Here is a 13488-nt window from a genome sequence, read left to right as displayed (position 1 = left end):
TTGTTTCCTTGACAAGAGTATTTTCAATACAACTACCTTTCCTATCTATTCTGACTGGTATAAGACTGTAATACAACTTAAAGTTCCAGCTGTCCTAGAAAATTGCTCCTTTGATTTGGCTTAGTGGGGGCTACACAGACGTCACAACAGGTCCTCAGTAAAGTTGGGTGAATGATAATGATGCTGCTGCCACCTCACTGTCCTCTCTTGATCGCCAATAGCACCAGCCAGACATTTTTGAGTGAAAAATCTCCCATCTTTTGAAAACCATTTCAAATTGTTCTGGTAACCAGACAGAGGTGAGAATGGAAAACGGGATCCAGAAGGGAGAAATGCTAACTCCCAATGTATTTTCAAACTGCAAAGCATTTTTACTAAAGTGTTTCAATTCTTAGGAAAACAGTTTCTCAATTTTAAAAAACCGTTTTAAAAGCCTCCCTTTTACTATTTCGATGGGGGGTGGGGAATGTATGCTAAAGAAAGAGGAAGTTCAATCGCCCCTTAAATTTTTAGAAGAATCAACAGCATATCCTCTCAGACCATATGGGAGAAAAGGAGTCCTTTTATCAACCTCCTGAATTCTCCAAGCCTCCACTGAATCACAAGGGAGGAAATGCTTGGGAACATCACAAGAGAACACCAGATAAACCATCAGAGCCATGGCCTTCTTTGAAATGACCCTTCTTCCACTTTTGAATTAGAAAGCTCAAGAACAAAAATATTTAAAATATCTTGTCTTACATATTTTTATGTAAGCTTCCCCTCCCCCCCCCCCCCCCCCGCAAAATTATCTGTTATAACTGTTTAAATAGGGGAAGGGGCAAAAAATGAGCTTCCATACATTTCCCTTAGAATGAGGTCATTTTTGTGCCTCTTTCATTAGAAAGAAAGGATAACACTGACATTATTTGAAAACCTGGAAGCAGTATGATAATTCTATAACTACACTATGTCTTTCTTTAAAAGAGAAAAATTAAGCCTAGTGGTATAATGAAATGCTGGTATCAGGAAAATGATAGGGGGGTCCTTCTGGTCACTTAGCAGCTCTGTGAACTTAGAGCAGGGACAAACTGTTAAGCTCAGTTTCCTTCTGTGTGTTTAGAGTCTTGTAGTTTACAATGTGCTTTGACATGTATTTTACTTGACACTTACACTTGCCCTGTGAAGTAAGTTATTGCTCATTTTAAATATGGGGAAAGTGAAGCTGAGGAAAGTTCAATGACTTGGCTCAAGGCTCACTGTTGGTTGGGTGGATTCTGGAAGTACTCAACCAGATAAACTCTAAGATCTCCGGTTCTAAAAGCTATGGGTCTTGGTTTAATGAATGAAACACGATCGATGGAATGTAATTCACTCACGATACATTTAAAACAGACTGTTCAATAACCACTCCCCCATTCCTCCCAATCAATATATTTTTTTGACATATTATTACCGTCCAGGCAGTAGTTTTGCGATTTCTGCCCATCTGTTCCCCAGTCTCTTGTGTGCCTGGTAAATAATTCTGTCTTCCTCTTCTGTCCAGGAGGTTTTCTTAACTTCTGGATTCAAGTGGTTATGCCACCTCTCCCTACATTGTTTTCCAATTCTCCCCTTTAAGTGCTTGGCAATAACAGACCAACGTTTCGGACCGTATTTCTGTACAAGCTCTATCACCTTCAGATAAACACACAAAAATAACCTATGTTTTAATGTTATGTAATGAGTCAGTGTAATCATTCTGTTACAAGATCTTTAGAAAATTTCTAAAAACCTGCTTTCATTCATTTAAAATATGGAAATAGAATTCCTCTGCTTCCCGTTTGCACACTTTACCTGTTTCTTCAAGTTGGGAAATATTCAAGGAAGTAGTTTGGGGAATATTCTTAATTATGATTCATATAACAATGAAGAAGGAACTTACTCTCTGATCTTCTTCTTTGGTCCAGGGACCCTTGATGAGCTCAGGGTTTAGTACTTTCTGCCATCGATGCTGGCACTGCACATCTGTTCGATTCTAGACAAATAAGATAAAGTATGCATTGTCATATAGATATGATGTGATAAGTGCACACTAACATTTTGTTATAACATGAATCATACATAGATAATATACAGTGACAATGATCAAGAACATTCTAGGGCATGTTTGGAGAGCCCACCTATCCCTCATTACTGACAGCTAAAGAACATATCAAAGTTGCATCTAAAATGATAAGTTCTTCCTCCTGAGGGCAACAGTCCTGCCATGTGAACAAAAGGAGCATCATACTGCATGTATGGCTGTGAATTTAACTTAACCTTAACCTCAGTCTGTTGCATGTGAAAGTACCTAAGACTAAGACTAAGCCTGTTAGGGATTCCATATTAAGGTCAAGCTTTTATGGAAACCCACTCTAGTGACTCCCATTCAAACTAAGAGATGTGCTTCAATTTAGGGCCACCAGTGTTAATATTCCGAACAAAGATGAATAAAGATAGGCCCTACCTTATAAGAGCTTGTAATCTTATAAGAAGGAAAAGACAAATACGTAATGAATAGAAGGCAGAATTTGATTCATATGCAAGAAGAAATCAAAGCAAAATGATATTGGGGTGGGAAAAGAAACCTCTTTAGAAGGAGAAATGATGTTTCCTTATGAGGAGACCGGAAAAGCTCTTGTTATGGACTTTAAAGGACATGAAGTAACTATGCAAAACACTCTAGGACATGGCATCACCAGGGACAAAGGCCCAGAGGAGGGAAGGCAGACATGAACTCAACTAAATCTGCTTACAGAGAGGAAGTCAGAAACAGAACTGGAGCTGAATGTTGGGGCCATATGGGAGGACCCTGTGTGCCAGGTCCAGGCAGTGCACTTAATTTGTGAAACTAGGTCACTGTTGTTGGTTTTGAAAAGATAAGGTACAGCTGCATTTTAGGAAGCTCCCTCTGCTAAAGGATAAAAAAGTGGAAAGCTCTAAGTAGGGAAGCCAGTTAGGAAGCCACGGTAATCATCTATAGAAGAGGGAAGGGAGAATAGTGAGGAGAATTAAAAGACCAATGATAAAGGAATTCCAGAACCCTTAGTCACTACTTAGGTGTAGGGGATGGGGAGGGAAACAAGTCTAGAAGGACTCAGAAATTTTAAACTGGGGTACCAAAATATGGCTATTTTTTTTTTTTTTTTTAAAAAGGGAAATTTAAAAGACGCTGGCTTGGGGGAAATATCACAAGGTCAGTCGTCTACCATATAACAAATCACCAGAGTGCTAATTTATAGTATCCTATAAATGAAAAGATATTTATATGATCTAACAAATGAAAAGATAAAATAAGAAGCAAACATTTGAAAATGTTGTAAATCCTTTAATAATAGATTCAGAAACCCCAGTTATATGTATTATAATATACACTACAGGATATGGATGAGGCATTTCTCCCCCAACTTCTTATATATAGCAAATAAGTAATGTCTTAACATACTCTTCCAAAATATCTTACTTAAATCTTTGGGAGATTTCCTTTTACAGAAAGAAAAAATTACTAACTTACCGGGAGATAATTGGCTATAACTTTCCAGTCATCTGTTCCATTCTGTTCCACCAACTTCTTTAGTTTTTCATCCTAAGACATTTAAAGGTAATCCAAGGACATCAGTCATTTACTGTAAAACTCTATTCAAGTTAGAGTAAAGGGGAATCAATTCAATAACCTAATTCACACACACAAAAAAAATCTCTCAAAATATCCAAATACAACAGATAATTAATGTGACATACTGATTTAGAGCATAGATTTATTTAGAGTCAGAGAGACCAAAGACTGAACCTTGACTCAGATATTAATTAGTTGTATAAGCTTGATCATTTTGCTTTTCTGGGCCTTAGTATTGTCATCTATATAATGGGAATGCTGATGTCAGCAGGGTTATTTAGGGATCACATGAAGTAACTATGCAAAACATTTAGCATAATACCTGGCTAATTGAATGTTTAAAACATGGTAACTATTAAAAGTTTTACTCTGTGGGGGGAAAAAAAGAACTCCAATGTTAGATTCAAGACATTTAACTAGACATGGCAATAGATAGGATCTCAAGTAAGAACTAGCTCAACCACCATCCTAACATTTAGTTATTTTAACCTCTTACAAATAAAAAAATGGAAGATAGCTTTTCTTAATTAAACTTAAAGGTATGTATGATGTAAGAAAAGTCATTTAGTTTTTGTATCAAGATATGCATAATTTAAACTTACTAGAATACAGAACTTAATAGAACAAACTTGTTAGAACACAGAAGACACCAAAGATCAGGGGAAAATCTTTCAGTTCACTCTTTCTAAACATGATCTACCAAGTGAAAGAGAACCCTCACATTTTTGCACAGGTAACTTCACACACAATGTGGATCCCTGGTATGACACAGACATGGGAATTAGGAAACCAGTGTTAACAATAGAACTTCGATATGTCTAAGAACCATCTACGTCAAAATCTCCATAAGTAAATTATGTATTTCCTATGGACCTTACTGGAAATCCTGCCTGCCTAACAAGAGGAGCTCTGGTTTATGTGAAGCAGGGTGGAATGAAACTGCAGAAGAGCCAATACTATTAATTCTAACATAAAATCTTAAAAAAAATCAATTGTAAAATTTTTGAAACTTCAAAGAAAAAGCAACTTTTCCTATACATTAATAATTTTCTCCTTAAATATTTTTTCATTCCTACAAAGATCAAGCTTTCGATAAGCTATCAGAAAAAGGTAAGCAGATATATCTCCTTCCATTATTGATTGCTTTTTAAAAAATCTTTATTGTTGAAAGTATTGCAGATGTCCCCTTTTCTCTCCCCCAGCTCCGTTGGCCCCCTCCACTCCACTCCAAGCCCTTCCTCAGGCCTTCTCTGCACTATTGTTTGTCCATGGGCCATGCATATATGCATATAATTATTGAGTTAATCTCTCTCCGCCCACTCCTCCCAAAATAAGTCAGTCTGTTGCATGTTTCAATGTCTCTGGATCTGTTTTATTCATTAATTTATTTTCTTCATTAGATTCCACATATAAGTGAGATCAAGTGATACTTGTCTTTCTCTGACTGGCTTATTATGCTCACTATAATAATCTCCAGGTTCCTCCATGCTGTCTCAAAGGGTAAGAGATCCTTCTTTTTTATAGCTGCATAGTATTCCATTGGGTAAATGTACCACAGTTTTTTTAATCCATTCATCTACTGATGGGCATTTGAGCTATTTCCAGATCTTAGCTATTGTAAATAATGCTGCTATGAACAAAGGGGTGCATAGATTCTTTCTGCTATGAACACACGGGTGCATATATTCTTTCAGGCTTCTTAGGGTGCATTCCTAGCAGTGGGGTCACTGGGTCAAATGGTAGTTTATCGACTGCTTTTTGAACAGATCTCCATGTATATGGCTCTGTGAAATACTGGAGATTATATTTCAAGAATGTTAAGTGAATTCATTAAAACAAGTTCTATGAGGTCTTTTTTACGCTTTTGTTTGTTTTGGTTTTGGAAATAGCAATTCATCTATTTGTTCAGGGAACATTTGTTAATAGTCCACTTTGTGTTAAGCACTTCTGGGTTCAAGGACCACAAAAATGAACAGATGTGTAGCCCTGCCCTCAGTAGACTTGTCGCCTCCTGGAAGAGGCATATATGTTACAGCAATAATAAGAACATGCGTCCAATGATTGCAGGATGCATCCTGGGAAAGTGAAGGATGGCTTTGAAGAAGAGGTGATATCTTCACAGGTAATGAAGAAGTAGTAAGAAGTTGTGGAGCAAAAGGGTAAGAACAGGATAGGCAGCAGGAAGCACAGATGAGACAAATTAAGAGGACATTCAAAGAACTACGAAAGGGTTGGATATTGATGGTATAGTGCACTTATGGGGAGCGGTGAGAGGTAAGTATGAGTATGCTGCACATGCAGGCTAGGATACAATTTCAAAGAGCCTGACAATGAGTTTGAGCACCTGTAGTTTAGCTGAAATTTTGTTTTTAATAAATTAATACATTCTAGGTTTTCCTCCCCAGGTTTTAATAACATGATTCGTTACCTCTTCCCTGGTCCACCTAGTTTTCCCCAAGTGACGCTTTCCAGACTTGGGAAGCAGCCCATCATAGTCATGGTCACACATCTCAATGTCTTCATCATCCTCATCACTACTGTATATGCTGCAGAAATAAAAAATGGGCAGATGTAGACTGAAACAAGAAGGTTTAAATTATTGGATTACAAAAATTCCACAAAAACTCAACAATCTTTTCAAAGGTTAAGATGATAAAACTTTGAAAACTTGCACAAGATTGTTTACTGCATTCTGTTGCTCTAGTATTGGAAACTGGTTCTGCTGTTATTGGTCTCCACAGATACAGCAAAGGACCTGGCACTTGCTTAATGCTCTGCATGTTTAAACCTGCTGTTACTGTTAGACCAGTGACAAGTTACACACTTGGCAGGCAACCTTCCAACCAATGAAGGTTTAGGTTTAAAACTTAATATTAAGGACAATAAAAGGTACGAGAGCCCATATCCTTTATGTAAGTATACACTCAAGATCTTCGGCATACATCACAATATTTAAACAATATTTCCCAAATACAATAAATAACTCAGTTATGTTGTTCCAATGGGACTGGTGTTTTATTAAGAGAAAAACATTCAGGGAGTAATATACCCAACAATATAACTATAGTCATTCCTTCAAGATTAGAAGACTAAGAGAATTCAAGAGGAAAGGATCTAAAAAAAAAACAAAACCCGAGGAAGAATAAAACATTCAAGTGATCTCCTTTGTAAATAACATTAATATCAAACACTTCAAAAGTCTAGGCCAGGTGATCCAACTTGTGGCCACATTTACAATACTCAGTTTCCAGAGTGACTAAGTGTATAATTAGGCCACCTGATAGTCAGAATCTTACTTACTCTTTTTTCAAAAATCTCTGACTGAATGGTATTTGAAATATCTTAAAATGCACCTAATTCAAAACTAAGGAATTCCCCAAGATGGGTTTAAAAAGAACCCATTACTCTTTTTAAAAGAGCCTTTTCTTTTACCTACTTGACCCAAACTATGAATTTTGATGACTTTTGAAGTTACTCTATACTTAATGTTTATTAATCATATTCTGAATAGATGAGAGTAATTTTTCAGTCACAGTTTGCTTTTACTTATAATTTTTACTTATCAAATTAAGATATGAAGAAAAATGTACTAACTGAAGAACTTCAATAAAATTTATTATTGTAACACTGAGACTAATAAAATAATGATATAAAGCAATATCATAATGTAACTTATTCTTTTTAAAAAGAAAGTTTATATTCATATTAGATATGTCTTCCCAAACTATTTTATAAGTATACATTACCCACCCTTTATAAGTCAAACAAAAGTGCTTGCCAAAAATCCTAAATTTGAGGTTCTTATAATTTAAAACTATTATTTGAGGCAACAATCTGAAGGCCCAGGATGCATGGTGACAAGCAGGATGTGATCCAAAAGTAAAAGCCATCACACACACAAAAAAGGACATTAAACTGTACTTATAATCTATAACCATTTCTTTCATTTAGTGTCTATCCCTCAAGAAAGAGCCTGAAGTTCTGCAGTGTCAACATAGGTTCTTAACTTCTGATTAATAATTACAATAGTTTCCCTTAATAAAAAAAAATACAAGCATCATAAGTGAAACCATGATTAGAAGCCCAGAGCTGTAGGTCAGCATCTTTTGAAAGATTCACAGGGAACTCCTTGGAAATCCCCCAAATGAAGTGTCACCCTTGTGAAATATCCGGGATTCCAAGAAAATCAGAGTAATCTGAAAGTGACCCATAGATTCAACTCAATTTAACTTTTTAGGTTTGGCGAGATCTGGAGATTACATTTTCAGAACTTCTCTCTTAAAACAGCTCAACTCCCAGAAACAAGCAACATACTCAGCCACCCATAGGGGGCAGCCAACATCAGTTGAGAGAGAACAGGCATCAAATAGGACTAGGATTCTGGAGGCAAAGGTGCCAGTCCTAGTTCTGCCTCCACCTAGCTGCTTGACTTGGACAAATCACTTCCTCTCTCTCTCAGGACCTCAGTTCCTTGCGTCTACCTAAAGCGCTTGGATTCTATTTTTTTCTAAGGTACTTTCCAGTGCTAATAAATAATGGTTCCATGACTTCCGTGCCTCTTAAAAATGAAGCACAGAAGCAGAGATGTCCTAAAGCAACGTTCTGGGGGAAACGTGGCGTGTGACTTCCGCAGGTCCTGAAGGAGCCGTGAGGGGAGCAGGGCGAGCCCGGGGCTGCTCACACGCTCCTGGGTGCATCAGGAGATTAGGCACGGGGGCTCGCCTTGGAGATTTGCATGTGATTTCCTTGCTCCGAGTTGTCCGGGTCGCCTAAGTAGCATGATTAATTTCTACGAAGGGCCTGAAATAACTTTTCCTTCATCTGTACTGACAAGATCTCAGACCCAACAGTCAGAGAACTTTCAAAGGCTGATTTCAGGCTTGATGCACTCGACTCCCCCACCTGCTAGACCTGGTGTGGTTACAAGAGTACAACTATGAATATTACATTCTGTCAAGGAAACAAACCGTGCAAAGAAACGAAAAAAGAAAAGAGGTGTTGGGGGTTGGGAAGAGGGAGGGGAGCGGGAGGAAGTGTCTTGTGGCCGCTACTGTGATTCTAGAAATGGGGTTCAGACTCATTTCGCTGACCTGGTTAATAATCCCTGCCCAGTTGACGCCGGCCTTGCAAGAAACGGCTTCGGGCCCGCAGCCGGGTTTCTCTTCCCCCCCGTGAGGCAGGTTCAAGGCTCCCGCCCCTCCAGGCCGCCTCCCCCCCTCCGCTACCTGGGAGCCGCGGGGAACCAGAGGCCCCGCCCCGCCCCGCCGGGACAATCTAGGGCTCCCCGCGCGGAGCGTCCACCCAGCCTCCTCCCAGCACCCCTTCCCAGCCCTCCGCCACTTCCTCCCAGTTTCTGCTCTCAGAAAAAAAAAAAAAAAAACAGGCGACCTTGGCTCTCTACTGTGCAGTCTCAAAAGCGAAGGTGAAACCACTTAAGGAGCAGAACCCCCGCTCCGCTCTGGCGCAGGGAGTCGGCCCCCACCCCCCAAGTCGCCTCCCTTTTCCTCCGGCGCCCAGCCAGGCTTCGGCGCGGCTCCCCACCCGCCCAGACAGGGTCCGAGGGTGCTGCTGCAGGGCCCACACCCACGCTCCCTGCAACTTCCCAGTGCTGCGCGGGGACCGGCAATAGCCGGTTCAAAGACAAATCAAGTGCAAGAAAATCAAACAACCCGGAGGACAAGGGGTTGGGTTTGCTTTGCCTTCGGGAACTTTGCCCCAGACCTCTTCGCTGGGGTCCGTCCGGTCACCCCTCCTCCGCCCCGGGCGACCCAAGGCGGCGGGAGCACTTGTGCGGGGAGGAGCCGGCGACCTCGGCCGCATCCACGTGTGCGCGCCTCGCCAGGAGCCTCTAGCCCAGGGCGAGAGCCCTCGGGGATTGCGTCCCGGTTGCGCGGCAGCGCCTCGGGTGCTGCCCGGCTCCGTCCCTTTCCGTTGAGTGGCAACGCCGACGGCCGCCGGGCTAGCCCCGAACCCGGCCGCTCTTAGCGGGCTCCCGCGCGTCCAGTCCGGGCAGTCCAGGGACGCGTGGAAGCCAGGGCGCCAGTAACTGACAGTTCGGACCCGTGTGTTCCTCCCGCTCCGTTCCCTGGTGCCCTCCGTCTGGCCAAAACCTAAGGGGACTTCACCCATCCACCCCAAGCGCGGTGACATGTGCGGCGCCGGCGCGTGTGAAATGTTGGCATTAGGAATAATAACTTTCCCAGAGAATAATGATTAGAACCTTCAAAGCCAGGGCTTACACCAATTTTGCAAATGTAGAGACTCACTCCCTCCCCGAAAATATATATATTTTTTCCAGCCGCCTGTCAGCTGACGCTCTTCTTAGAGACTCCATAAAGAATGAATGAAATTTAAATGAACTACCTGCAGCTACCACACAATCCGGCATTTTCCCTATATCTGCCATATGCTCGGCATTTCCCAGTCCAAACAAATCGTCATGCATCCAGCAATTAGGCTGCGACTCCCTCGCCGACAGCCGCGGCATCAAGCCAGGGACCTAGTGGGCTCCCAGGGGCGGGTGGGCGCCGCTCATGCCCCCGCAGGAACGTTCTGCTTTTTCTCCCCGACAGAGGAACGCAACTTGCAAAACGAGCCGCAGGTTGTGCTTCCCGACGTCCTGACACCTTTCCTGCACAGACTCTTCCATTCATCGGTCTTTCCAGCGGCTTCTGCCGCGGAGGCAGAGGTCCTGAGTACTCGCAGGGTCTGACAGCCCCGCACCAGATCCGGGATCGAATTCCCACCTGCTCTCCGCGAGCCTCGCGCCCCGCGCGCCCCCACCCGCGGCCGCCCTCTCGGGCTCCCCGTTACCTGTGCCGGGGTCTCCGGGCCATGGCGCGGCGGGCGCGGGGCTCCGCCGGGAGCCGCGGGGACCGCAAGGGGCTGCAGCCTCCCGCTGCCCGCCGCCTGCCTGCGTCCCTCCCCGGCTGCGCAGCGGCGTTCCGCACGGCCGGGGCGAAGTTTCTCCGGAGAAAGAGGAGGAGGAGGAGGTCGCGGAGGAGGAGGAGAAGGAGGAGGAGGAAACAGGTTGATATTAAAGTGTAAACTCTGTAAACAGAGATGCCATCAAACAAAGAGCCTTGGACACTCCCCCTCCCGCCAAATCTGGCGCCCCTGCAGTGCGCACGCGCCCTGCCCGCCGCCTCCACGGTCGCCTTGGCTGCCGCCCGCCGGGCAGCGGAGCTGGCCCGACCGCCGCTCCTCTCGGGCTCCCGCGCCGCCGCGCTGCGCCTGGCGCGCCCCGAGGCCCGGGCGGCGCGCGGGCGGGGAGCCCAGGACCAGGGAGGGGTGGCCGGGGGCTGCGGCGGCGCCTTTTCCTGCGCCAACCCCGCTCCCCGGCCCCGGCCGCGAGGGCCCGCGCCACGTCGCGCGGAAGCCGCCTCTCTCCTGCTCGGTGACCACACCACCGCCTTCCCACTCGGCGTGCTCCGGGGCACCCGAACCCGAGCTCGCTGGGCTCTGACTCACTGTTGCGGGGGCGGCGATGGGCGCGCAGCGGGGCGGGGAGGGGGGCGCGACTGCCGCCTTAGGGATTGGGTTTTAGGCCGGGTTTAAAACTCAGATTTCTGGAGATGGGGACGGGGGTGGCGGATAGTAGGGATGGGAGCATCTATTTTCATGGGAAGTTAGGCTAGGTCTTTTTTAAAAAAAATTCTAATTTAACTCGTTAGTGCAAAAGGACACACATTTCGAGTGGAGCCGGAGCGATCACGGTTCACGCATGGGACACTCCCGCGGAGCTGTTAGTCCCCTCCTAGATCCTGGAGCCCACACGCCACCTTCGTGCAAGTCACAGGCCCTGCACTCTCACCCGGGTGCACGCCCGGCCCCACCCACGCTGCCCGGCCCCGGCGGCGCCCACGGCACGCCTCCGCCCGGCCCCGCGCTGGGGTCGCGCTGGATCCCACACCTGCAAATCCACGGGGCTCCCAGCCGCGCGCCCCAGCAGAACTCAAGAAACCCCACGTTTGCACGCGCGGTTTTAAAAGTTAAACAGTTTGTAATACGGAGGTCGGTATCCATGCTTAGTGTTTTACTAGATTAAAAATCGTCCACAACTTTCGTGTTCATTTAACTAGGGGCTCCCGAAGAGAAGCAAAGGGAGAAGATAAGTGCTGTATTTATAAGGATTGATGATTGGGGGATTTTAGGGGAGTTTTAGTTTTACTTCCGTTTATAGACTTGTACCATTGGGGATTTTTTTTTTTTCATTCTCTGTATACACTAATTTATTTTTCCTTTAATCTTATAGGAGTTTGAGACTTCTGCTGACTGGGTTTGTGGGTGTCCCATGTGCCCCGGCAGTTCAAACTTAGCTCAGAAAGCATTTTTTTCTTACTAAAAAAGCATTTTCTTACTGAAATGAGTCATAATTTTATTAAATGGCGAAGCATGTTAGGTTTCAAGACTTTATCTGGTGTTTTAAACTTTGTTTCTTAAAAATTGAAATACAGTCTAAATTCTTATCAAAAATGTTAGTTGCTAGTAAGATTAAAACATTCCTTTCTTTGTGAGAAAAACAACAGCACTGAAACAAAATTATTGTGAGATATTTCAGTTCACAATTCTGAAAGACAAGTCACTTGTAAGTTTATATATTTTCAAAGCCGGTGTTTATTGCTAGGTTCTTTAACAAAGTTTCTCCACATCAAAAATAAACACATTTTAAAAATATCTAGAACAGACATCTAGAAACCACCCGTAAAGGAATTGCATTCTGTCTTTGGGATTATTTTATGAATCTAACTGGCATGATTCCCAAACGCTGAGCCTCTGCCACATTGAGAATATCTGAACCCTTCCCAAAGTGAGTTCATAGCCTCTTGCCTAGGTTTCTTAGGCATTAAAACGGCTCTATGATTCTTAAACTCCTTTTAAGGGGAAAGATACCAAATTCCAATATTTCCTTTGTGCATCATTTTCCTATGTGTTGTTTTGAGAATTTATACTACTTTCATTCCCCAGACATTTTGGGGTATCAGTTCACATTTTTCCTTGTATGTGTGACAAAAATATATTTGGGGGCAAGTTTAGTCCAATAAACAGTATACATGCAATGATTCTTACTAGGCTAATTCGGGATATATTGCCACCTGGTAAGTATATGGGAGGATAGAATATAATGGAGTTACCCTAAATTCTTGTGCGTGTAAAATATATTTTCAAAAACATTGCAGAATGTTCACTGTAACTATATACATTTCCTTTTCCCACTTTAATTACAAACACATTTTTAGATGACCTTATATATTTTTCATTACTCTCAATTTTTAAAAAATCTGCGGAATCAGTTATTTTAGCTGTGGCAGGGCTAGGATAGTGCTAACTTCAGACACAGGCTTTTAATTGCAAAGCACTAAGCAGGAGTCAGCAAACTTTTCTAGAAAGGGCCAGATGGCTGTGTTCCGTATAATTTTCCTTTCTTTTTCCTTCCCTTCCCTTCCCTTCCCTTCCCTTCCCTTCCCTTCCCTTCCCTTCCCTTCCCTTCCCTTCCCTTCCCTTCCCTTCCCTTCCCTTCCCTTTCCTTTCCTCTTCTTTTCTTTCCTTTCCTCTTCTTTTCTTTTCTTCTTCTTCTTCTCCCCCCCCCTTCTTTTACCAACGCTTTAGAAATGTAAAAAATCATTTTGAGCTCAAAACCTGTATGCAGGCTGCAGGCCTACATGAAACCAGTGATCCTTAGTCTCCAGTGTGTATCAGAATCACTGGGTGTGGCCATGAAAAATGCACAGTCCCAGGTAGTCCCCCTGGAGACAATGATTCAGTAGGTCTGACGCAGGGCCCAGGAATCTGCCTCTTAGACAAGTACCCAAGTGATTATGGTGGAAGAGGTGTCCAGACCACTGACTGTCAATCTGGCTCAATACATTTTT

At 43.5% G+C, this 13488-nt stretch overlaps 1 protein-coding gene across 2 annotated transcripts in view; it reads right to left on the bottom strand.

The window, feature by feature from the left end:
• The window catches only part of MYB (MYB proto-oncogene, transcription factor), a 34367-nt gene extending 23888 nt beyond the window's left edge, over positions 1-10479 (bottom strand). For both annotated transcript variants that reach the window (XM_079781360.1, XM_079781361.1), the window contains exons 1-5: positions 10430-10479; positions 6045-6162; positions 3515-3586; positions 1904-1996; positions 1436-1656 (exon numbers count right to left, since the gene is read on the bottom strand). In XM_079781360.1, coding sequence (XP_079637486.1) covers positions 1436-1656; positions 1904-1996; positions 3515-3586; positions 6045-6162; positions 10430-10452 — 527 coding nt within the window. In that variant the 5' untranslated portion in view covers positions 10453-10479. The remainder of the gene's footprint in view (positions 1-1435; positions 1657-1903; positions 1997-3514; positions 3587-6044; positions 6163-10429) is intronic.
• Between the last annotated feature and the right edge of the window lie 3009 nt (positions 10480-13488).

The sequence above is a fragment of the Cnephaeus nilssonii genome (genome assembly GCF_951640355.1).
Source record: "Cnephaeus nilssonii genome assembly, chromosome: 9".
Taxonomy (NCBI): domain Eukaryota; kingdom Metazoa; phylum Chordata; class Mammalia; order Chiroptera; family Vespertilionidae; genus Cnephaeus; species Cnephaeus nilssonii.
The sequence above is the reverse complement of the archived record's forward strand: the minus strand, read 5'-3'. Positions and strand labels throughout refer to the sequence as shown.